This window comes from Chroicocephalus ridibundus, chromosome Z (genome assembly GCF_963924245.1).
Source record: "Chroicocephalus ridibundus chromosome Z, bChrRid1.1, whole genome shotgun sequence".
NCBI lineage: Eukaryota > Metazoa > Chordata > Aves > Charadriiformes > Laridae > Chroicocephalus > Chroicocephalus ridibundus.
In genome coordinates this window covers 16361489-16385018 of record NC_086316.1, presented here as the reverse complement: position 1 = coordinate 16385018, position 23530 = coordinate 16361489, and the positions used below count along the sequence as shown (strand labels likewise).

Genomic DNA, 23530 nt, shown 5'->3' with positions numbered 1-23530 from the left:
CAGTTTCAGCTGAGCCATCCACTCAGATTTGCATGGTACGGGCTCAGCTCTTCCAGGGCTTCAAAAGAATATAAATGCATCTTATCCTGGGAAATCCTGACAGTGCTAAGAAACCCAGACATGCAAGGAGATGCATCTGCAGAGCAGGGAGCATTACCATGGATACTACATCATCTTTTCCTGAATGAAAAAAAAAGCCCTTAAAAAAAAAGGCAAAAAAAAAAAAAGCAAGAACCTTGTCATATGTTTCACTGTAGCAGCATCCAAATTAACCATGCAGCCCAAACATATATTAAGCCGGCAGAATCACTGCAGGTTCCTCAGTTGATTCTTACAGAGCCACTTTGCTGAAAGATGCATGTGAGAGCTGTGCAGCACAGACAGGCTGTGCTGAGAGGCATCAGGCTTTGTGGTAAAAGGCATCAAGCTGTGCAGCAATGGAGCTACAAAATGATGGTATTAGGAGCAAATGGATCAGTGTTTATCCCAGTACGTCTCCAGGAAAAGGGGGAAAAGCCATCTGCTGCTCACTGCAGCATCTGGCAGTCACAGCCAATCCTGCTTAACTCTCAACTGTCCTGGAGCTAACGTGCCTTCTCTCGGGCATTACAACTGAGGTGCCTGGATCCCACCACACAGCATTTCACGTGGCAAGTCCTTATTTGTACTAATCTGACAAAACTAATCCAGAAGCCAGGATACAGAAGCTGCTCATGGGCTAACTTGCAAGAGGGAGTCTAAGGGTGTCTCTTACCCCCCTTTTCCCTCTCTGCAGCAGAGGGAACCTGGCTTTATAGGCCTCCACCTGTACGTCTCAAACCCTTCTGCTCCATTGCCTTAGTGCAGCAAAGACTAGAAGCAGCCCCATGGTTCCCCTCTGCCTTTGAGGTAGAATATCCAGCTACCAGGAGCTCTCAGGAGAATTGTACCTTGTAGACAGGTGTACCGCATGGCAGACAGTTAGCTAGGTTTCAGCATTTACCTCTGTGGAATTAAGCACCTCCAGTATAACAGGTGAAGTGTATTTGTGCAGTACCTTAAAAATTACGATGGAAGCACTAAAGGTTATTTATCATCTCAGAGGAGTTTCAGAAGTTTACACATAAAATATAATTGTTGCCATTCTGTACTGATAAGTGATGCAGAAACAGCCTTCCAAATGGGCTGTGTTCCAGACTTGCTGATAGACTGAATTACAAAATTGTGCTCTTTTTAGCCTAATGCATGAAGAAAAGAGTATGATATGCAAGTTGGGGCACTCCCATCAGTCCTCTAGACTAGGGCTGCAAGTAGAACTTGCATGTTTTTCCACAAATATTCCAGTCCTCAAAAGCATAGAGGTTAACCGGCCAGCAAAGCTTGGGAGGCAAGATGCGAGGGGACCATGGGTGCTGCTTGGACTTCTGCTGAAGAAGCCTACTGATGGGAATTTTCCAATTTCTACTCCAGTATGTATTGTGCACAGATTTACTATTACATACCATCCTAGGAAGATTCCCAGATTATAAATTTTAAAGTCTTGCTTCATGAAAGGAACAGTCATAAAGACAGTTGCTGAACGGTTGATTTCATGGTAGCAATACTGGAATTAAGAGGAAATGGTTGCCATGGCTTTAATGGAGCCAACGCCCATGTCTTGAAGTTGCTAGTCAAGCCAACGATGAGGCCTTGATGAAATCCATAGCACTGTGTGAGAAAGTTACAATCTGTATGAAAATAACATTGCCCTAACTGTCATAAAGCAACTGCAGAAACCTGAGTATACTGTTTTCTTGCATTTAAAAGCAGTTGCCAGTAAAAAAACCCAACAAATGAGTAAATGATTTTGATTTCCTAATGACTAACTACTATTTAGTACCAAGAATGACAGTAAGTTTCAAAGACATTTTTCAATCAAGACACATCTTCTACACTATTAAACCTTTCTGTACATTCTACAGCATCAGGCACACAAAGCAGCAGGCAGAGAAGTATTTTGAGTTCGTAAGCTGTGGATCCCTTCAATTTCAAAGACAATTTCTCCACTAATAGGAGCTGGAAATTGCATAAACATCTCACAGCTTTTGAAAAACTCAACCCATGTTTACAAAACACAAATGATCCCCAAATCTTGAATTACTTAGCTTGAATAAAGGATCTTGCAGTTTCCTTACAGAATCTCATAATTGCCTAGGTTGGAAGGGACTTTTCAGATCATCTAGTCCAACCATCAGCCTAACTGTGACAAAAACCATCACTAATCTAAATTATACCTCTAAACACTATGTCTGCCCATCTTTTAAATACCTCCAGGATGGTGCCTCAACCACTTCCCTGGGCAGCCTGTTCCAATGCTTAATAAAACTTTCAGTGTAAAAATTTTTCCTAATATCCAGTCTAAACCTCCCCTGGTGCAACTGGAGGCCATTTCCTCTTGTCCTATCGCCTGTTACCTGGGAGAAGAGACCGACCCCCACCTCCCTACAGCCTCCTTTCAGGTAGCTGTAGAGAGCCATAAGGTCTCCCCTCAGCCTCCTTTTCTCCAGGCTGAACAACCCCAGCTCCCTCAGCCGTGCCTCGTAAGATTTATTCTCCAGAGCCCTCACCAGCTTTGTTGCCCTTCTCTGGACCCTCTCCAGCACCTCAATGGCTTTTTTGTGGTGAGGGGCCCAAAACTGGACACAGTACTCGAGGTGGGGCTTCTCCAGGGCCGAGCACAGGGGGACAACACTTCCCTAGTCCTCACCACACTGTTCCTGATACAGGCCAGGATGCTGTTGGCCTTCTTGGCCACCTGGGCACGCTGCTGGCTCATATTCAGCTGGCAGTGGACCAACACCCCCAGGTCCTTTTCTGCCAGGCAGCTCTCCAGCCGCTCCTCCCCCAGCCTGTAGCGCTGCATGGGGTTGTTGTGACCCGCGTGCAGGACCTGGCACTTGGCCTTGTTGAACCTCATACCGTTGGCCTTGGCCCATCAATCCAGCCTGTCCAGATCCCCTGGAGAGCCATCCTACCCTCAAGCAGGTTGACACTCTCACCCAACTTGGTGTCGCCTGCAAACAATGAGGGTGCACTCAATCCCCTTGTCCAAATCATTGATAAAGATATTGAAGAGAACTGGCCCCATAATGAGCCCTAGGGAACACCACTCATGACCAGCCGCCAACTGGATTTAACTCTGTTCACCACCACTCTCTGGGCTCGACCCTCCAGCCAGTTTTTAACCCAGCGCAGAGTACTACTGTCCAAACCCTGGGCAGCCAGCTTCTCCAGGAGGATGCTGTGGTAAACTGTATCAAAGGCTAGTGAAGTCCGGGTAAACAATATCCACAGCCTCTCCCTCATCCACCAAGTGAGTGACTTTGTCATTGAAGGAGTCAGGTTTGTCAAGCAGGACCTGCCTTTCATGAACCCATGCTGACTGTGCCTGATTGCCTGGCTGTCCTTCATGTGCTGCATAATGGCACCCAGGATGATCTGTTCCATGACCTCCCCAGGCACTGAGGTCAGACTGACAGGCCTGTAGTTCCCCAGATCATCCTTCTGGCCCTTCTTGCAGATGGGTGTCACGTTATAGCTGTTGCTGACATTTATGCACACATGTCTGCATCAATTCCAGTGCCATAATGCTGGTATTTTGACAGTCTGTGTGCTCCCCTCTCTGTGTCTCAGTTTCAACAAGCTTCAAGCTGTCGGATTTTTCTAGTGCAAGCAGAGCTGAGCCCTGGATATTTCATGTAGTCACAAGTTGAGAGAAATAACAGTTGCTGGGGAGACAAGAGCATTGGAATGAGGATTACTTTTGCTGTTCATCCTACAGGTCACACACAAGTATGGCTGAACAGACAGTATCTGTTGGTCCTTATGCTGCCTTCAGCCAGTAACGCAGGAGTCAAGTTAATGACTTCAGGTAACTTGCTTCTCAGCGGTATAAAGCAAGAGATGCAGGCAGATGGCATGTACGTGGAAAATATCTTAGCTCTAAACTGGTCACTCAACTGATATATCTGCGGTTTTCACACCCTAACGCTAGCTATTGAAGGAAATGCATGATCAACGGAGAGGTTGGACAGATCTATCTCCATGCAGGAGGAAAAGAATGGAATTGTTCTTATGTCCCTTCAGTTTCTTTTGAATTGTGAGTAACTGTGTCCTAATGCACATACTCTGCTCCAGAATCCCCATGGTAGAGGCCAGGCTACAGGACTGTACCCAGGGAGAAGACTCCTGCAGTGCTGGTGATGGGCTGGGCACTCTGGTAATTTACAGTCAAGTAATGGATGGTTTTGAGGGCATACTCTAGGCTTAAAGGCAGCATATGAACAAGACTTTCCGAGCCAACACATTTTCACGATTTCCAAACCTAACTGAGTAACAGATAGGGATCTGGTTATAGAAGCCCTTTGCATTAGCACGTATCAGATTAGCTAATGAAACTGCTTAATCTTTTCCTGTGTCCAGCGTCCTTTGCAAGACATGTTCAATAGGTACCCTTGGCCGTCTCCTTGTACATTCACATTCCTCCTTAACTGTCTGTCCTGAAGCCCTTGAAGTCACCTTGAGTTCTTTCTCTTGACAAACAGGACAGCAAGCTGTAAGACCTTTGTTGCGACAACTTGGACATGTCAGGACAAGCTGCCGGCAGTGCTGGCTGGAACAGAGTTTATACTGGTCCCACAGTGTCCCACAGTATCTGCATGCTGGAGGGAGGAGGAAAAGAAAAAGTTAACACCCACATTGCCCCATCTGTCCCCTTTGCAGAGGGTTCTCCTTGGCACCAGGGTGGTGCAATCTCTCACTTAAGTGGCTATCTGTTGTCTTCCAGGTTTTTAATTCCTGCTTTAGCTTGATCTTCTAGAACCTAGTTAATTTTTAAACTTCTGATTTTAATGTAAAAAACTTAGGACAGCTGTCTCTCAGGAAAAGGAAAAAGTGCTCACTTCCTCTAGTTATGATTAGGCAGATTTAAAGATTCTTGCTGCCAGAAGAAGAAGAAAGAAGCTGGTGGTAGTTATACCAGTATGCAGGAATGTTGCCTGCTGGGGAAGGGGGTGCCATGGGACTTGCTCACACCTAAAAGCAATGGCTTGTGCAGATGGAGTGTCATTTGGCGTCCTGGTAGAGTTCTTCCACAACTTCAGACAGGTTTTAGCCCTTTAGCTACAGCCCAGTTTAGCTGTACCATCAAGAAGGTGCCTACAGACTTTCCCGTGAAGCTTCTGTAGGGATGGCTCTGATGCATCCAGCCAGGCACCTTCAAGATGTATACGGTAATTGCAGAGGAGAAATGGGAGGTTACGCTTAAAAAGCTACCCACTCAGAGATAAAGCAGCACTGCTTCCTAAAGAAGGCTAGAGCCAAATTCCATCTATTTGTACCTGGCAACTGAGAAGAAGAAAACAGATATTTCATTTGCAGTATCTGAAGAGCGATCCCACCCAGAAGACCAGGCAATGTTCTTAACGATTTCAACTAGAGGTCACCGAAATTCCACACACTACAAAAACTTTTAGAGCATGAAAATAACAAAGTGCTGTAGAGCATAGTGGCACTAGTCTTCCAGTGCCTGGCAGTCTGTGCTGATGTTCTGTGAGATTACTGGAGCAGAGAACAGCTGACAGCAGGAGAACTGTTTAATGCTTTGGTCGCTTGGCCAACCGTAGTCTGATCAGCACTGTGGGCAGCAAGTGAGTAACGACACCAGTAGTGCTTGACATACGTCTCCATAGCTGCAGATGGCTCATAATAGGAGCTGTTCTGCAGGGTATGCTTCCTTTTACTGCTCCAGTTTTAGGGAACTCCGTTTAGTGAGCCTCTTTTCTCTTATTTCTGTTTTATGTGTTAAAGACATAGAGTTGATAATCATCATGAAAAGTGATGGCACTAAAAGATCAAAGCAAGTATGAGGAAGAACTACACAGACAAGTTTTGCTGCCCCTATCCTGCATATCCCTGTGGAAACAGCTGCAATAGCTCCCCAGCCTTCTGCACTTACATTATCTAGTCCTACCTGAGATGATATCTTCATTGGAACAAATGGCGTAACGATCGTCAAACACAAACAGCTTCCCCCTGTAGAATCCATCTGGAAACTCTTCCAGGTACTTGTGAATTCCACCTTTTAGCTGGTATACCTCTCTGCACACTGCCTGTTTAAAGCATATTAGCAGAAAAGCTGAAGGAGACAACAGCAGAAGTAGTGTGCCAGAGTTCCAAAGCAAATGTTAAATGCCAGGGGTCAACAAAAAGCGGTGTCTTCTCAGTGACCATCAGATGGCACCACGTGCACCCACAACTCTAGGCAATGCCACCAGAGATGACTGGGCAGCTCCACATTCCTGTCTTGTTGACATGAACCCAAATGTGCATTTAATGTTACAGTCAAAAAAAGGCTGGTAACCTCCTCAGCCGCATCACAGGTCAAATGCTTTTGAACCTATGTGCACTGTTACTTATTCTGTTCTTATGTAGTAAGCTGTTATGATGAGCAGAATTTCTCAGGGTTCACATTGGTGCAGCAGAGAAAAAAAAAAAAAAATCAAAGTTTAAATCTCTGGAGAACATACATGTGTGCCGTTCCCTTGCTCATTGAAGGAAGGATGCAGGAAAAGAGCGGGCTGGAAAGCACAATTAGAACAATGCAGTGTGCTGGATTTAATTCCACAACACTGGGAAAGCACTGACTGGCTGATTTTCAGCACTCTGAGATGCTCAAGCTGTGCAGTAACACCTGCAGAGCATAAACTAGACAGAGCTTGTGAAAACACTGCAGAATGCTCTCAAGCCCTCCTAAAACATGGTTACAGGGGGCAGGGCAGACTTATAAATACCCCTTCTCAGCAAATGGGTTACGTAATTATGTTCACAGAGCAATCACTGCTGTGACACTCATCCGTGCAGATCATCCTGAGCTGCATTAAACTACCCATGTCCTTGACAGACAGCTTGAGGCAAGTGTGTGTCAGAGACATTCATCTCCCCACCTGCTCATTGAGCAGTTTGTGCTCAGTAAGAATTGACCAGCAAAAAAGACAGCTGCCCCTAAAGCACTTGCAACTCCCCGGCACTTGTGCCCTCAGAATGGCATCTCACCTTGCTCCGGAGGTAAGCAGAGCCTCTTTCACAACGAATCCCTCCTGTGCAGTACATCAGGACACGCTTGTCTTTAAAAAGCTCCAGGTTTTCATCTACATAGCTGGGAAAATAGCTGAACTTCCTGATATCTGGAGCCAGACAGCCCTGGAAATGTCCCTGCAATAACAACAGATGTCCATGCGACTGGTCACAAGCAGTCTTACACAGTAAGGTCTCTGCCTCAAACTACAGGAAGTAACAAACCTTTGTGCCAGAACACTCAGCTCACTGCAGCTGCTTTAGGCAGTTCCTCAGTTGCATTTAAGCATTAAAGTACCTGTAAAAATCCGTAAGAGGATTCTGGACACAGCATGTCTCCTCATTCAAACATAGAAGAGGGAGCTAAGCAAGCAGAACTGTCGGAGAGAAGATGAGCCAGAACAGTGCAGAAGGGCTGGTGGGTGTGACAGCAAGTTGCCCCTATTCTTTCTGACATATGGGACAAGGCAAAAAATGCTGGAAAACATCCTTACAAATTATGCTGCTTTTACTTCAAGCTCTATGGTATTCAGTGCTAACGTTGTATGGACCACTTTATCTTCTTCCTGTCCCAAGTTGTATAAACACTTAGCCAGGCGGGATCCATGCTGAGTTGCTGAGCAGGTCCTCTGCTTCTTCTGTCCAATATTCATTACTAAACTGAATTTTGTACATATTACAGTTAATCTGAAACATGGAATCTCTTCTTTCAGTAAGGTTACACTCTCACAATGTGAAATGCTTCCCCCCAGCACCTATAACACACTGCAAGAAACAGGCAAACAACACTTACTATTTTACTTTCATAGAAGTTCCTACAGTCCAGCAAGATGGTATCGCTTTGTCCTTGACTGGCCTGAGACAGATACTGTTCTACTTCTCTATGAAATTCCTGAGGGGATAAGTGGATTCCTTTAACAACAACAACAAAAAAAAAAAAGAGGGGGAAAAAAAAAGAGAAAGAAATGAGAACAGAACTACAAAACAATGTTACATATGATCTCATTGATCCAGGTTCTTCTCAGATTTCAAACAAAAATTTTCTGTGACAGTTCACAGACTTTTCATTCCAACTCAACCAGCCAAGTTTATCCATGTTCGGCTTCCTATTGGCAAATGAAAGCAAACACAACACTGTTCCACATGACAGAAGAAGCAGCAGACAGGCACTTGTCTCTATGATCTTTGTTATGTCCCCCTGGCAACTCTTGCAGTTGTAAAAGCAAGAATGAAAAATGTTTCCCTTCCCTTTGCTCATCTTTCATTACATTTGGAGGCGTAGAAGCGTACAGAAATACAGTTTTTTCAATGAAACTCTTCTCTGTTGATAAAAATGGAAAAATTCCATAGGCATATATTACTTTCAGTACAGCTTCAATTTACATAGTTTCTCAGCTTTCAGGTTGTGCAGGACTTAGGACTCCCAACCTACTGAAAAACAAAAAAAAACTCCCCCGACCAAAATCTGTTACCTTATTAAAAAATAACCCTACAAACAACCTGCCAGAGTAATGGGAATCATCTCCATAAAATGCTGTAAAATAGGAGGAAAAAGGAAAAAAAAAGGAAATAGATATCCAAACATACATCCCACAAACTGCCAAAAAAACAGGGAAAAAAGATAATCCTCTGCCAAAACCACAAAAAGATGCTGTAGAAATTTAGCACCAACAGAACCTCTTGGTGGGAAAAAAAACCCAAACCACTCTGTTAATTGCTATTTTCTGTGCTCCTGCATACCACCTACGTAAGTGTCCTCATAGCAGATGCATAGCCAGTGACATCTTATCGGGCATAATCCATACTAAGCAGCTACAGGTAGCAAAAAACAAATGTAGCCTGTGTTACATCATGTGAAGAGTGGCATGAACCTGATGCAGAACTTGGCTCTGCTTTTGTGTAAAGGGCAGAAGCATGGCTAACTTCAACACAAGTAAAGCCAAGTCAGCAGTGCTTAACATAGGAACATGTATATACTCAACCGTGGGATTTGAGCTTTAGTGGGATTCTAGCATTTTCTGAAAAAGAAAAACAAACAAACAAACAAACAAAAGCTTTCGGCATCCACAGCACCAGAATCCACTGGATTCACAAGAAAACTCCATGGAAAGCTCTTCCTATACAGCTTGGTTCTTACTGCAAGCTAACCACAACAAGACGGCATTGGAGCTCTTTGTATGGTATCATTTCTAAGCAGTCTCAAGCACCTACAGAACACGTAGAACAAATATGAATATATTCATGCACTGAAATGTCTTTCCTAACCATCACACATAGTTTCACCTTACATCTGCCTAAAGCAGATGTCCAATGACTTATTCCCTGACTAAAGCACAAGGTATGCCCCTACCCCAAAACAAGGTAACTGCTTGGTGTCGTTTGAACTGTTAGTGTTTCCCACAAAACAGAAAGTTAATTCTATTTTTTGAGACAGCTAAACACTTAGCAAACCAAAACCTGGGCCAGCAAATTCCCTGCACTAGTAACTTTTGACTAGCAGTAAGAAATCAATTTCTGTATCTATTTCTCCTGGCCACTGTGCAGTAGGAAATGTTATTGGTAAGAGTACTTTATTCTTCACTTACCTCTCACTTGGGTGAGAGGCATTATTTTTCATTAAATCAACTTACCATTTTCTTTGTAAGACACTATCTTTGGATCAATGCCCATAGGTACAATTTCTTTGAATACTCCAACTCGAAGGTCTGGGAAACAGTGAGCTCCTCCTGCACTGCTCTAGGAAATTAAACACAAAAACAATCCACAAAAATTTGCCAGGTGTGAAGATTAAAAATACCCATTCACTTTAATTTCTACAGCTCACTAGAATATGAAAGGGTCTTGATGGCCGAGGGAAAGCAATGTCTGTCCCACTGAAATCCACATTCTAAATCCGGAAGTTTAGGCATTGGGCCCCTACCACAACCTGACAGACGGGTATCTCAGGACCAATGACTACTCTGCAGGTGAGACAGGCACCATTTAGCCTGAGATGCAAGTCACTGAAGAGTGGGAAGAACAGGTCTTGATCAGAAACATCACTAGCACCTATCATGATAAAGTTGAGGCCCCTACAAAGCATGCTGAGCCTGCTAGGAATATTAAATAATCTCCTCCAGTAACGGATCATGGTAGCAGCTCTGGGCCCTGCAGCTCTCTTCAGCCACTGTGACCTCCGACAAAAGCACACCTAGGCCCCCGGTCATGACTCGTGCAATGAGGACTGCAGTGGTTCATGGGCGTGAAACACTATGGAATCAGCCAGGCTGAAGACCTGTTGGCAGTGAGTTTGACACCATCTGCCCGTCCCTGCAAACTCAAGTGCAGGATTTACCCTCTGGAGGTCCTGGCAAGCCCTTTTTGATAGGCAATCGCATTGCAGGTGACAGGAATTGGGAATTTCTGCAGGGCTAAGCCTCAAACATGGCTTAGGTATTATCAAGCATATAAACACTCAAACAAGGGCGCAGTGCTGTGCAGCACTGTCCCAGCTACCACAGAAATTGTCTGTAGCAACTACAGGGGCCACTGAATATTTACACAGCCCTAAGTGCAATTTTCACTCCTCTGTGTCTTCATGGCACAGAGACCCGAAACCACTGCTTACTTGGATATACAGCATGCAGAAGGACTCTGAGACAGACAATACCATCGTGTCCTAACGCATGAGTGTCAATGCCCAGAGAGATTATGCAAGGTTGGACGTTTTGCCAAGGTCAAGGTAAAAGTTCATCCTTGTTTTGTTTTTGCATTTACACATTACTGTAACTAACAGGTCACATGTGCCCTTGAAAATCCACCAAGCACAACAGACAGTTAAAAAGCTATGAGTGAATCAGCACTGCAGCTCTACATGGGATTTGAGTTTCACTAACTGTCTTTGATCTAGTTATTTATGGTAAACAAAATAGCACTCCCTACAAATAAAATTGTGTGGATAAGAGAAATGCTAATAAAAGCAGCAGCTTTCCTTCCTCAGAGAGGAAGCAATACCTACAGTGCTGGGGCAGCAAAAGCCTACCAGAATGCCATATGGTGCCAGCTACAGATGCCATCACCATCTGAAGACAACAATCAGCACATATGCTCAGGCTCAAGCAGAAGTTAGCACCTCACTCTCCCTCCAGTCAGGCACTAACTGGAGTACGGAGAAACCTCTGGACTCTGCCTGTCTCTTTTCCCCAGCAGACATCCAATTCATGGAGCTGCCAGTGCACCTATATGGACACCAAAGCCTGCATGAGCCTAAACCAGTAATCTTCTAGGTGAGGATCTCAAATCAGGGTGAAGAGGAGAGTGTAGGAATACTTTGCTTGGGTAAGCGTACGTTGTGATGCCTTGATTTTGGCAGTCAAGTTGGAGTAAATGGTTGTTGAAGAATGGTGGGGCTGAAGCACACTCCCTCATTCACCTGTATGGGGAGCTTTGCAGCTGCACCCATAACTGCCAAAGGTTGTAGCAGCTGCTATAGCTGCTCATGATAACCCCTACTGCTGGTGAAAACTAGCAGAGATATCTAAATAAAGTAAGGTCAGGAACCCTTGGCTTAGATCAGTGCTGGGAAAGCGGAACTGCTAGAGCAGAAGTAATACTACCAAGAAGCAATGTGCTTATTTCTCAAAGAGTAAACATCCTAAATTAACAATGTCTATGTATAAATTATTTTTTTCATACCTTGAAATCCTCTTTACCCAAAATGTCTTTGAACAGAGGCTGGGAAAGCATAACTTCAATGTAGAGACTGGTAGCTACTTTGCTTCCACCAATGGTCCCATTAATCCCTTCTGAAGCCACTCGTACCTAGAAGGCAAGAGAAGAAGCTGGGGCTAAGGCTGCGTGACAGTGAAATTAGCGAAATATGACTGGGTAACAAGAGGCAGACACAGAAGTATGTCCAGAAAAAAAAATACTGAGGAAGGAAGGAAAAGATGGTTATACTGAAGCTGAACATTAAGAAGACAGTAAATAAAAGAGGAATAAAACCCCAGTAATCACTTCTGAGACATTTCAAAAGAATGACATCAAGACAGTCAGAAAAGTTTGTGCAATAGAGAGAGAAATGCTAACCGGTTAACAGGCAAATCCTGCTGTCAGCATTAAAATTCCCACTCAAAGTCCGCCTCAGGAAGAACAATGGGATTGTGCCCAATGACTCACACAGCTAAAAGGAAAATGAACATGCATAATACTGCATGTAATATTAAATTTCAGTGTGAGTCATTTTATCTCCAGCACTGACAAATGAACAAAAACTCTGAAGTGGTGAAAAATTAAAAAAAAAAAAAAAGACTGAATATAAGAGGCAAGGGAAAAAACAACCAGTTGAGAAGGCAAATGCTGTACCTGTCTTGGAGACAAAAAAAAAAAGAAAAATACCAACCACCAAACAAGATAGCTGAGCTATCCTGATGCACTCAGCATAAGTGAATGTGTCAGGACATTTCAGCCCCAGACCTACGCTCATATAGAACAGGGAAGGTGCCTACCATTGTCAGAGAAAGAGAAGCTACTTAGGAAGACAAAGTTGTCAAAGATAAAAGTAGCCTCCTGCTCTGAGTTGCCCTCTTGAAAAATCTTTCTCCCTACAGATAGTCTATAACATCAGCTGCGTAAGGCTAAAATTTTGAGAGCCTTTGCCCACAGCCTCAAGAGCCAACTCACCTCCTTGATTTAGTCTGCCAGGAATAGAAAGAACAAAGACTGTGCAGGAATGAGCACTGCTATCCTATGGTGTGGCCTAAGGTGTCAGCTGCTCTCATCTCATTCCTGACAGTATGGATTACAGCTCACTGTAGGGATTCTGACTGGAAGACCATTGCGCATTGAGGATTTAGTGACACACATAACAGTTAACTAGAGCAAGCCCAAACCCATGCTGCACAGTGCTGCACCTCCAGCTTGGCCTTCAAGCTGTGTGCGTATCCTTTAGCCACAGGATAAACACAGCCTGATAATCCTAACAGAGACGCCTGCATGCAGCTCCTGTTGATACTAGTGATTATGCCACCTGCGTGTCCCTGCCTTTAACTAAAAGTGCATCCTTTCTATTTGACAGTAGGAGCGATTAAAAAACTTGTTGTCCTGTAAAAAACACCTGTAACAGTTCAAATGATGGCAATGGGGTAACCCTTACAAGGTTCTGCACAGTGTGCTGCATGTGGATCAGAGGCTCACTGAATGCTACACAACTCAGGGTTCCCAGCATCAAAAGGGATAAAAGATTATCTGTATTATTTTCTTTTTCTTTGTAGCATTAGCTCTTAAATATAATTTTAAATGGTGCTTTGCAGAGTCTGAGTGCCTTTCTTAATGGCATTACAACAGACTAGCACCTTCGGGTGCAAAACACTTGGTTCTCCACGTGCCCATTGTCCTGCACTAAGCAAAGAAGATGCTTTTCTATTAAGAATGCAACCATTGCCTAAAACCTTACCTTGCCAGTGAGATGCAGATGCTGGCACAGGGCCTTTTGCCAAGCACAGAGTTTCTCTGGATCCTTCACCTCACAGTAACAGTAATACAGAAGTACTTCTCCCACCTCGCTGTCCGCAGCATGGCAAAGATAAACAGGAAAAGGATGTTAGGGTTGAAAGCACAAAAACATACTATTGCATTAGCCCTTCAAAAAGCAGACAATTTTCTTCTGGCAGATGTGGGGACCAAAACAAAACAGAACAGCACAACAAACTTTGGAGGAGTTAGCACTGCTGGGCTTATTTCCAAGAGAGAGAAATATGTACTGAATACAGCTCCCACATTCCTAGCTCTCAGGACTGGTTACAAAATGAACTCATCTGTGCTGCATGGGACATCTCTGCCAGTGGCCTACTGTGCACTCTACTCAAGTTTCTCTCAACACACAAGAACTGCTCTTCTGTGCACACAAGCATCCCATTAAGTGCTTCATTTAACAAACTTGCACACTGAAAATTCAAGTGCTTGAGCTATCAAAACGTAAAAAGACAAAATTTTCAGTGAGATTGTGCGCACCAGCATTCTGAGCAGCACAAGCCAAACCCTCTCACAGTCTGAAACATTTTTGTGTACTTACGTATTCACAACTAACAAGCCCTTACGGTACTTGAATGAGCTGAGAAAAGGGACCTCTGCAGAACATACCCTGCTGTTCTGCTCTTTTCTTTTATGGTCCTTCCTTATTTATAGATCAGAGTCTTCAAGAACCTCATGACATGCATGCGAGGGTCCTGAGGGAACTGGCAGATGAAGTTGCTAAGCCACTGTCCATATTTGAAAAGTCGTGACAGACTAGTGAAGTTACCGATGACCGGAAAAAGGGAAACATTACCAACATTTTTAAAAGGGGAAAAAGGAAGACACGGGCACCTACACGCTGGTCAGTCTCACCTCTGTGCCCAGCAAGACCATGGAGCAGATCCTCCTGGAAACTACACTAAGGCACATGAAAAATGAGGAGGTGACTGGTGACAGCCAATATGGCTTCACTAAGGGCAAATTGTGCCTGACAAATCTGGTGGCCTTCTACGTTGGTAGATAAGGGAAGAGCAACTGACATCATCTAGCTGGACCTGTGCAAAGCATTTGACACTATCTCGTACAACATCCTTGTCTTTAAATTGTGAGAGACACAGATATGACAGATGGACCACTCAGTGGATAAGATACTGGCTAGATGGCTGCATTCAAAGAGTTGCGGTCAAGGGATTGATGTCCAGGTGACAAGTGGTGTCCCTCAAGGCTCTCTACTGGGACGAAGATATTATTTAACATCTTTGTTGGGCACATGGACAGGAGGATTAACTGCATCTCAGCAAGTCTGCCAACAACACCAGGCTCTGTGGTGCGGTCGACATGCTGGAGGAAAGGGACCTACCTGGACAGGTTTGAGAGGTGGGCCCATGCAAACCTCGTGAAATACAACAAGGATAAGTGCAAGGCCATGCATGTGGGCCAGGGCAATCCCAAGCACAAATACAGACTGGGCAATAAGTGGATTGAGAGCAGCCCTTAAGAGAAAGACTTTGGGGTGTCGGTGGATGAAAAGCTGGACATAAGCTGGCAATGGGCACTTGCAGCCCCAAAAGTCAACTGCATCCTGGGCTGCATGAAAAGAAGGGTCGCCAGTAGGTTGAGGGAGGGGATTCTGCCCCTCTTCTCCACTCTCTTGAGACCCCACCTGGAGTACGGCATCCAGCTCTGGAGCCCCCAGTAGGACATGGGGGCATGGACATATAAGCAGGACATGGACCTGTTGCAGTGAGTCCAGAGGAGGGCCACAAAGATGATGAGAGGGCTGGAGCACCTCTCCTATGAGGACAGGCTGAAAGAGTTGGGGTTGTTCAGCTTGTAGAAGAGAAGGCTCTGGGGAGACCTTACACAGCTTTCCCGTACCTAAAAGGTGCCTACAGTAAAGATGGGGAGGGACTCTTTATCAGGGAGTGTAGCAACAGGACATGGGATAACTGTTTTAAACTGAAAGAGAGTAGATTTAGATTAGATATTAGGAAGACATTCTTTATTGTAAGGGTGGTGAGACACTGGAACAGGCTGCCCAGGGAAGTTGTGGATGCCCCATCCCTGGAAGTGTTCAAGGCCAGGCTGGATGGGGCTTTGAGCAGCCTGGTCTAGTGGGAGGTGTCCCTGCCCAGGGCAGGGGGGCTGGAACAAGATCATCTTTAAGGTCCCTTCCAACCCAAAACCATCATATGATTCTATGAAGTAAAACCTGCACAGGTCTGCTTTAACAATGCTGGAAGATACAGCTCTGATAGTTCAACACTCTGAAGTTCCCACCTTTACTGTCAAAACAATGTAACACACCTAATTCTGCAACAGCATGGCAATAATTTGCATATTTTGTACAGGCGTGAGCACTTGTGAAAGGAATTCAAATAAATTAAGTGACTCCTGGAGGGCACCTACACATATTGATCTAAAGAAGTATCTCAAGAAGGTATCTGAAGATGTAAAGGAATATTGGGGAAGACTCTTCCTGTATCTTAAAGTGTCACTTGACTGAACTTCATAAAAATAAAAGAGCAATACTGGCAGCAGATCATGTAAAGTGTAAGCATGACAATACCCCACTCCTGGCCAGTACCGGTCCTCCAAACCGCTGAGGGACTTTCTTACCTCGTCAGCTCTTCATAGCTAAGGTGGCTCGTGTCTGGGAGCGTACAGGAGATCTCAGGGCTGCTACACGAGTGCCCGTTCAGCCCGTCCCCGTTGCCGGCAGGAGCCGGGCCGCTCGAAGGGCTGACTTCGGCCGCCAGCCCTGCCTGTTGCCCAATGTCCCTGCCGTGCTGCAGAGCCACATGCCTGTGAATGCCGGCCAGCTCTTCAAACGCCTGCCGGCAGCACCGCCACCGCGGCCCGCCTCCGCCGCCGGCACACTGGCCCGCCGCCGGCACCTCCTTTGCTTTGACGAACAAGGAAAAGGCCTGAAATGGCACCACAAGCAACACCCGTTACCGCCGCTGCCCCCTCACCGTCCCCCGGCCCGGCACACCGACTCCACGGCCTGCCCCCCCCGCCCTTACAGCGGGACGGGCCGCGGCGCCCGCCACCGACCCACCTTCCTCCGGGCCCAGGCGCGCTGCTTCCTGGTGGCGGCCGTCTCCCGCTCCGGCGGCGACCCCGGACCGGGCGGCGGCGCCTCGCCCGGCACCATCTCCGCCTCAGGCACCATCACCCGTGAAACAGCCGGGAAACGACTGGGAAGTTTCCTCTTTCGCGCCGCTGCTTTCCCGCCGGCCCGGCCCAGCTGACCCCGGAAGTCCTCCGAGGCCGGCACCCGCACCATAGAGCGGTGAGCAGAGAGGCGGTGGCTGCCCCGCGCCCCTTGCCCCGGAAGCAGAAGTGCCGCGGGCCGGAAGCTGGGCGGTGTGGTAGGAGCGCGCTCCCCTTCTGGCCCGCGCTAAGCGTCCCGCCCGTTCCTTCGCTACATCCCGACATGTCGCGACGGCGGCACAGTGACGACAGCGATGGTGAGCGGCGAGGTAGACCTCTCCCCCTTTACTTCCTCCCCCCCCCGAGGTGCCGAGGGTGGTGCGGGCCAGGCCGGGCCGGGCCGGGCCGTCCCGCCGCGGGAAGAGGTGTTTGCGGGGGGGAGGAGGCGGGGATGAAGGGCGGCCGGGGCAGCGGTTCTCCGGTGGGAACGGTAACGGTGTGGTCCTTGTGTTGGAGCAGGGCAGCCCCACAAGAGGCGGAGGACGTCTGAGCCGTCGGAGATCGAGGAGAGGCTCGAGTCGCTCATCTGCAGGGTGGGAGAGAAGGTAGGCGGGCGGGCCGCCTCACGGCCGGGCGGCAGCTGGGAAAGTCAAAATGGTTCCCTCCCTACTCCTCCCCCCTTCTGTGTGTTGTGTGTTAGCGGTTCGTTTGTAGTAACCACCCAAAAAGAATTTTTAATATTTTTTTTATGAGATAGTTGGAAACTTGTCAGCTTTTGCGAAACCACATGGTAAAACGGGCAAGTGTTTAGATGGTAGTGTTATTATCTTCCAAGCAAAGATAAGCAGACAGCAAACAGATACCACTTAGCGTCTCTGGATGTTGTTGCTGGTTCCAGTCTGCCAAGGATGTAGGGGAGTTAACTCGGTCTGCCCGGGGCATAAGGTTACAGGTCCTGAGAGGATTTGAGGCTAATAGAAGGGGGGAGGGGGAAGGGTAAGGGCAGGGGCAAAAATGATGGTGCACTGAAAAACAGGTCGCGAAGGTGTTTAGTTTCATGCTGTATCATTAATCAAGGCTCAGTTGCATTACCAAGATGTCCCTGAGGCAGTGTTAGATCTTGCATCCCAGGGGAGCACTGGCGTTTCTTGCGGGGGAGGTGGGTGATCAGGTGCAACTCTTGTGAGGACTAGCTGCTCCTCTCAGGCAAGTAAGGGCAGTTATTTACTACTAACAGAACTGACCTGTCGCTCTGAAAAAGGAGGTGACATAAAAGGGTGCTGTTGCCCAAGTTCCTTGATTTCCACCTGAGAGTCACAGGCTGGTTCATATTGCCTGGTTGATGATGAAATTTTTTTTTTTTTTTTTTTTTTTAGAGTAATTCATCTTTGGAGAGCAACTTGGAGGGTCTAGCTGGTGTTTTGGAAGCTGATCTGCCAAATTACAAAAGCAAGATACTCCGAATACTGTGTACTGTGTACGTATGCAGGATGTTTGGGAATCTGGGAGGCGTTTTCTTCTCTGCATAAGTTTTAAGTGTTTAAGGTAGTTTAGATGCTAAGAATGGCTTCAGTTCCTGAGTGCTGTTGTAGTATAGAGCTTGGTTTACTACAAGCAAAAGAAATAGAAGAATAAGCTTATTACTTACTAGATACTGTCGAAGGAAAATATCTCTTTACATTACTTTACCTTGAATGTGTGTAAAGGCTCAAAACAGATAGAAGAAACCTCAGAACCGCACTTCAGTAGTGATGAGACCACAGTGATGCTGGGCAATATCCTGTATCCCAATGAAACGCTTAAGAGTACTGAAGCTATTGGCTGCTAACACTTATTTAGCCTTATTATCTGTGCTGTTTTCTCATTGCCTGTTCCTGTTTTCTGGCAATGAGATGCTCGTGGCTTCGTAAGCCCATTCACTAGAGGAGGGGAGCTGGGAACACAAAGAGCTGAAAGCAAGCTCTCCTTCGTCTCCCTAGCAGAGGTGCCTGGTGTCTGAGGGAGGGGTTGTACGGGGTCTATGGCAGTAGGTAAGAGACATATGAAGGAGGGTTGTGGAGAAGAGGGAGGGTGTTCCAGCCCTAGCTTATGCTATGATTTTGCAGATATTTTAAATCTATTTCATAGCAGTGTTTGTTAATATAAGGCAAATACTTTTTTATAGCAGTAAGACAGTTCTGAAAAGGTTAGCTTTACATGCATACAAAACGGTTGAGGAAAATTAATCCCTTACAGTAGGACCTGGCCTTTCCTATGCTGTGCTTAAAATCAGTTACTTTCACTCGAGAAACTTGGAGTCAAAATCAATAGTGTAAAATCTGTATGCCTCACGTTATCTTACTGATGTTGTATAATAAAATTATTTCTAAATTATGAACTTAAAACAACTTCTTGCATCTTTGCATAAATTCTGTCACTTATTTTATTTGGCCAACCCTCTGAAATACTCATCAATTAGATACAAATAAGAAGTAAATACCTTAAATGTACTTGAAAGTGGCACCTGCCTTTCTAAATGACTGTAGTTAAAAAAACCCGATTGTCTCTAAAACGTTAACTATGGGATAGAACTGTAAGATCACACTAGCACTTTTTTCTTATTTCCTCATGAGGTGAGTTCCACTTAAAATAAGCAGATTCTAAGATGCTATGCAGTTGCCATTTGGCACATGATGAATAAACTAACACCATGTTTCTTTTTCTGTGTCAGTGCACGTCTGTTACCAGAAAAGCTTACTGTTTACACGACACTAGTTGGGTTGCTGAATGCCAGAAACTACAATTTTGGTGGGGAATTTGTAGAAGCCATGATTCGTCAGCTTAAAGAATGTCTGAAAGTCAATATGTATAATGAAGCTGTGCATTTAGTAAGTGTTTTTTCGTTTGTTTTACATTTTCCCTCATCCTTTTTCTCCCTTCCTTCTTTCACCTTTTTGTTCCACAAGAGCTGGGCCTTGCAGTGTGTATTACAGTTTCTTCTGGCATCAATGTGCGGTGCACTGTAGATATACCAAGAGGGAACGTGTGTTATGTGAGAAATATTTCCTTCCTCAGGGGAGCAAAATCATATTACATTTGCAAAACTGACTTCCAAATGTATGTTTTCCCAGTGACAAATTCATTTGCAGTAAACAGAGGTGCTTCCCCTGACCTGTTCTACAGTCAAATGTAAAAGATAAATGAAAATCATGTACTTCTGTTGTGTTCAAAGGAGTATTATGTTCTTATGGAAAAGAAAATGAACAGTCTGGTTCTTAAAATCTATGTTTGATGACAGTTATCAGGCTTGTGTGTTCATTTTACTAATGAGGGATGAAGATCAAGCGGGCAGTTTTAAGCAGTGTCTGTCTTTGAAACCATTTGCCCAGCTCTTCCTGCTTAAAGATTGTGTCTGCAAAAAGGTATTAGGACTTCAATGGTGTCTCATTTAGAAGCGCAGCTTTAGAGCCCCAGGCTCCCCATCTTCTTTTGAAGCCCACTGGTGAAAATTAAGATTCTAGTATTTAAAAGTATTTTGTCAAGTGACTGCTGTTCAACTGCGGGACACTGTTGCTACTAAAATCCTTGTTAGAACTCTGAACGTGCTGTTCTATGGCTTCAGCTTCACCTTCTCTGGTGACTCTCATATACAAATGACTTGTGAGAGTAACAACTAAGGGGGTGGCAGTGGAAATATTTCCTCTGCTTTCCCAAAGACTTTTCAGAGACTGTTCAGAGCAGTGAATACCTGGAAAGTAGGAGTTGGGTACTTTTCTTTATTACAGTTGCTCTTTGAGTACTGGATTTTCTGCTTAGCCCAAATAACTTTCCCAAGACTTCTTCCCGATTAAGTCTTCAGCATGAAGCTGAAGTTTGATCTGAAGTTTAGGGTAGATAGAAGCACAAGGGTTTTTTTTCTGTAGTATCAGTTTGCATGTCTTTGAATGCATACTGGTGTTTTCCACCTTCCTTGATTAGAAATATTATCCTTGCAGTGTTACTGCAGTGAAACAGGCTATAGACATTATAATGCATGATATATTAGGCAGCGTTTGTAGTACTTTTTTCCAGCGTTGAAAGGGGGGTCCGTACAGTGTGCAGTATTTCTGCTTTCAAAGTACTGAATAAATATTGTACTTTTATTGATGGTTTGTTGTAGTTGTTTAAGAAATGCTTATTTGTTCTTGTGCAGTCAATTTAAAAAGTATTCATTTAAGTTAATTTTTTTGGTCTCTTTTAGGTTCGTTTTCTGTCAGATCTTGTGAATTGTCATGTAATAGCTGCACCTTCAATGGTAGCTATGTTTGAGAACTTTGTGAGTGTGACACAGGAGGAAGATGTACCCCAAGTAAGCAAAAGATCTGTAGGCTCCTCTGGTGCTGCTTTCACAATTTTTCTGTGCCAGTGCTTCTGTACTTATGCGTAGAATAGGGAAGTTGTAGAGATAGCAAACTAAATGGACTGTCATTTGCAGTTTCCTTAGCATGAGTAAAAGGAACCTGCGGCAGTTAAGAAAGAAATACATGCCTACAGTAAGAAAGTATAGTCCTTTATGGTGAAGTAGCTGAAGTGAATTTATTTTACTTTGGCAAGTGCATATGCCTGGTTTGTTCTGCTATATCAATAATCTGCAGAAAGACTGTGAAAGTGATACCATTTTTTAAGTCTGCTTGTCATGGTTCAAGTTAAAAATGACACATTTCAAGTAAGAACATGTATTTTTTTTATAGCTTGCTGATGCAGTCTTTAGCTGCTGGTCTTTACATCCTCCCAAAATAACAGTTTTGCTAATGTTTTAATTTAAATTAAAATGGAGGGTGTGTATGAAATCTTCTAGAGCTTACGTGTATACTTAGATTTCCGTATATTTCTTTCCTACAGGTACGATGTGACTGGTATATGTTTGCATTTCTGTCATCTTTGCCTTGGGTTGGAAAGGAGTTATATGAGAAAAAGGATGCTGAAATGGATCGTCTCTTGTCTCAGACAGAAAGCTATTTGAAGTATGTTGTAACCTATTAAAAATACTCTTCTTTGGTATTATCTGAGTATAGATTAACAGCTTTGATTATTGCTCACTTAAAAGTCTTCTAAGGTTTTAGGTCTGAACCATTCGGGGAGGGAACCCTGAAAACAGAATAGGTGGAGAGATTTTTTGGATTTGAAAAGTCTTAAGTTGGTGAAGGTCTTGTTCTGCTCCTGCTGAAACAGCTGGAGTTGTAATTGTGCTGTGAATACTGATAGGTTTTTGCTTTAGTGCTCTGCAGTGTGACTGCTTTCTATCTAGGTGCTTCAAGTTAATGTTGTCAAGATATGATAATGGAGATATTTTAAGTACTCACAGACCTCATTTTTATATACTGTAGACCTCATCAGCTGAAGAGATCAAATAGTAGTACACTTGCAGTAAGAAAAAAATTCTGCCCTAAATTAGTCTTTTAAAGGTTAGATTTTCTTTCTTGTGTAAACAGACGCCGCCAAAAGATTCACGTACCCATGCTGCAAGTTTGGACTGCTGATAAACCACATCCACAGGAGGAGGTGAGTGGGCTTTACATTGCGTTCTTTCAGAAAGTTTGAAAAACAATTTTCTACTAAGGTGTTCTTTTGTCATGAAATTAAAACGTGCCTCTAAAAGTATTAATAGTTTGAATTGTCTCCCGTTTATCATTAATTCTAACAAGTTCAACATGAGCAATTCTCGTAAGTCATGGCCCTAAAGATAAGGTTTTATAGGGTGAGTAGGAGAGCGTTTTGTTGTTTGCTCACAGACCCTTGAGGAAATGTTACGAAGTGAGGAATGGTTGTAAATTGTAATGTTTCTTTCGGAATTGCAGGTACAGGGCTTCATGTAAAAAAGACCTTTGTGAGAAGCAGAATGTAGTTCCTTACTTAACCCTTAGTGTTTTTCCTCTGCAAGAAAGAAACCTTTGTAGTGGCTTTGCTTTCTCAGCTCTAGGAAGTGCTAAACAAATGTGTAGAAGCTGTATGCAGCAATTACTGTGCCACCTTTCACAATTAAACGAAAAATGCTGGAGGGGAAAGGTGGCATCTGGCTAGTTCGGGGTGGAATTTGCCTTTTCAGATAGTCTTGGCTTTTCTTCTTTCCGCTAGGTTTGAGGACAAACTTAGCTGGAAAGTGAGATGTAAACTGATCTTCTGGGAAGTTTTGGAACTCTAGCATTTTGTTTCCTGTTCTGATTAAAACACAATCTTGATAACTGTCATCTTAATCATAATTTGGAGAGATAGGCTGTCTAATTTGTCAGCGTAATCAGTAGTCTGCCTGCCCAGTATCTGAGTTTCCTTATTTAGTTCAATAGAGGAGAGATTAGTAGAGTGTGTTTGAGACCATGTGTACCCACAGTACTGTAAACATGCCAGTTCACTTCAGGTTCTACTTGTTACTAGTTTTGTTCCCATTTTGTAGTGTGATAGTTTGAGTAAATGCAAAGCGCTTCCATGTAAAGGCATTCATTGCACCAGTTATAACTTGAAACTTGTGTTCAGTAAGGCCACAGGCCTCTGGAGTTCTTGAACTCCTTTTAGCAAGAGAGTAATTAAACAAAGCAAGCTAATTGCCAGTTGCACAGGTGTGTGTGCCATCTCAGGGAGAATGCCGGGACTCACAATTGTGTTGAAAACCATGGCAAAGGTATTTTCTATTTGTCTTGAATATACAGTAGTTGGTAGTTTCAATTCCTCTGGGAACAGCATGGCAGTTCTACGGAATGTCTTTGCAATTTTAATATTGATATTATGTCTGTTTTCATACCACCAATAAGCAGCAACTGAAGTAATCTTCACTGAT

At 44.4% G+C, this 23530-nt stretch overlaps 2 protein-coding genes across 3 annotated transcripts in view; one reads left to right on the top strand and one right to left on the bottom strand.

Annotated features, from left to right (window-relative positions):
- Positions 1–1927: 1927 nt before the first annotated feature.
- On the bottom strand, positions 1928–16888 carry TSTD2 (thiosulfate sulfurtransferase like domain containing 2). Its single transcript, XM_063319854.1, has 9 exons — positions 16646–16888; positions 16204–16511; positions 13526–13634; positions 11767–11892; positions 9723–9828; positions 7886–8004; positions 7072–7230; positions 5990–6128; positions 1928–4679 (listed from the first exon to the last, which is right to left on the bottom strand). The coding sequence occupies exons 1-9, from the start codon at positions 16871–16873 to the stop codon at positions 4420–4422; spliced, it is 1554 nt and encodes a 517-aa protein (XP_063175924.1). The 5' UTR covers positions 16874–16888; the 3' UTR covers positions 1928–4419.
- Positions 16889–16932: 44 nt separating this feature from the next.
- NCBP1 (nuclear cap binding protein subunit 1) overlaps positions 16933–23530 on the top strand; it is a 30867-nt gene continuing 24269 nt past the window's right edge. The window contains exons 1-7 of one of the 2 annotated variants that reach the window (XM_063319853.1): positions 16933–17069; positions 17260–17345; positions 18117–18217; positions 19451–19607; positions 20960–21067; positions 21601–21722; positions 22191–22260. In XM_063319853.1, coding sequence (XP_063175923.1) covers positions 17024–17069; positions 17260–17345; positions 18117–18217; positions 19451–19607; positions 20960–21067; positions 21601–21722; positions 22191–22260 — 690 coding nt within the window. In that variant the 5' untranslated portion in view covers positions 16933–17023. The remainder of the gene's footprint in view (positions 17070–17259; positions 17346–18116; positions 18218–19450; positions 19608–20959; positions 21068–21600; positions 21723–22190; positions 22261–23530) is intronic. The other variant, XM_063319852.1, reaches the window with a different exon arrangement.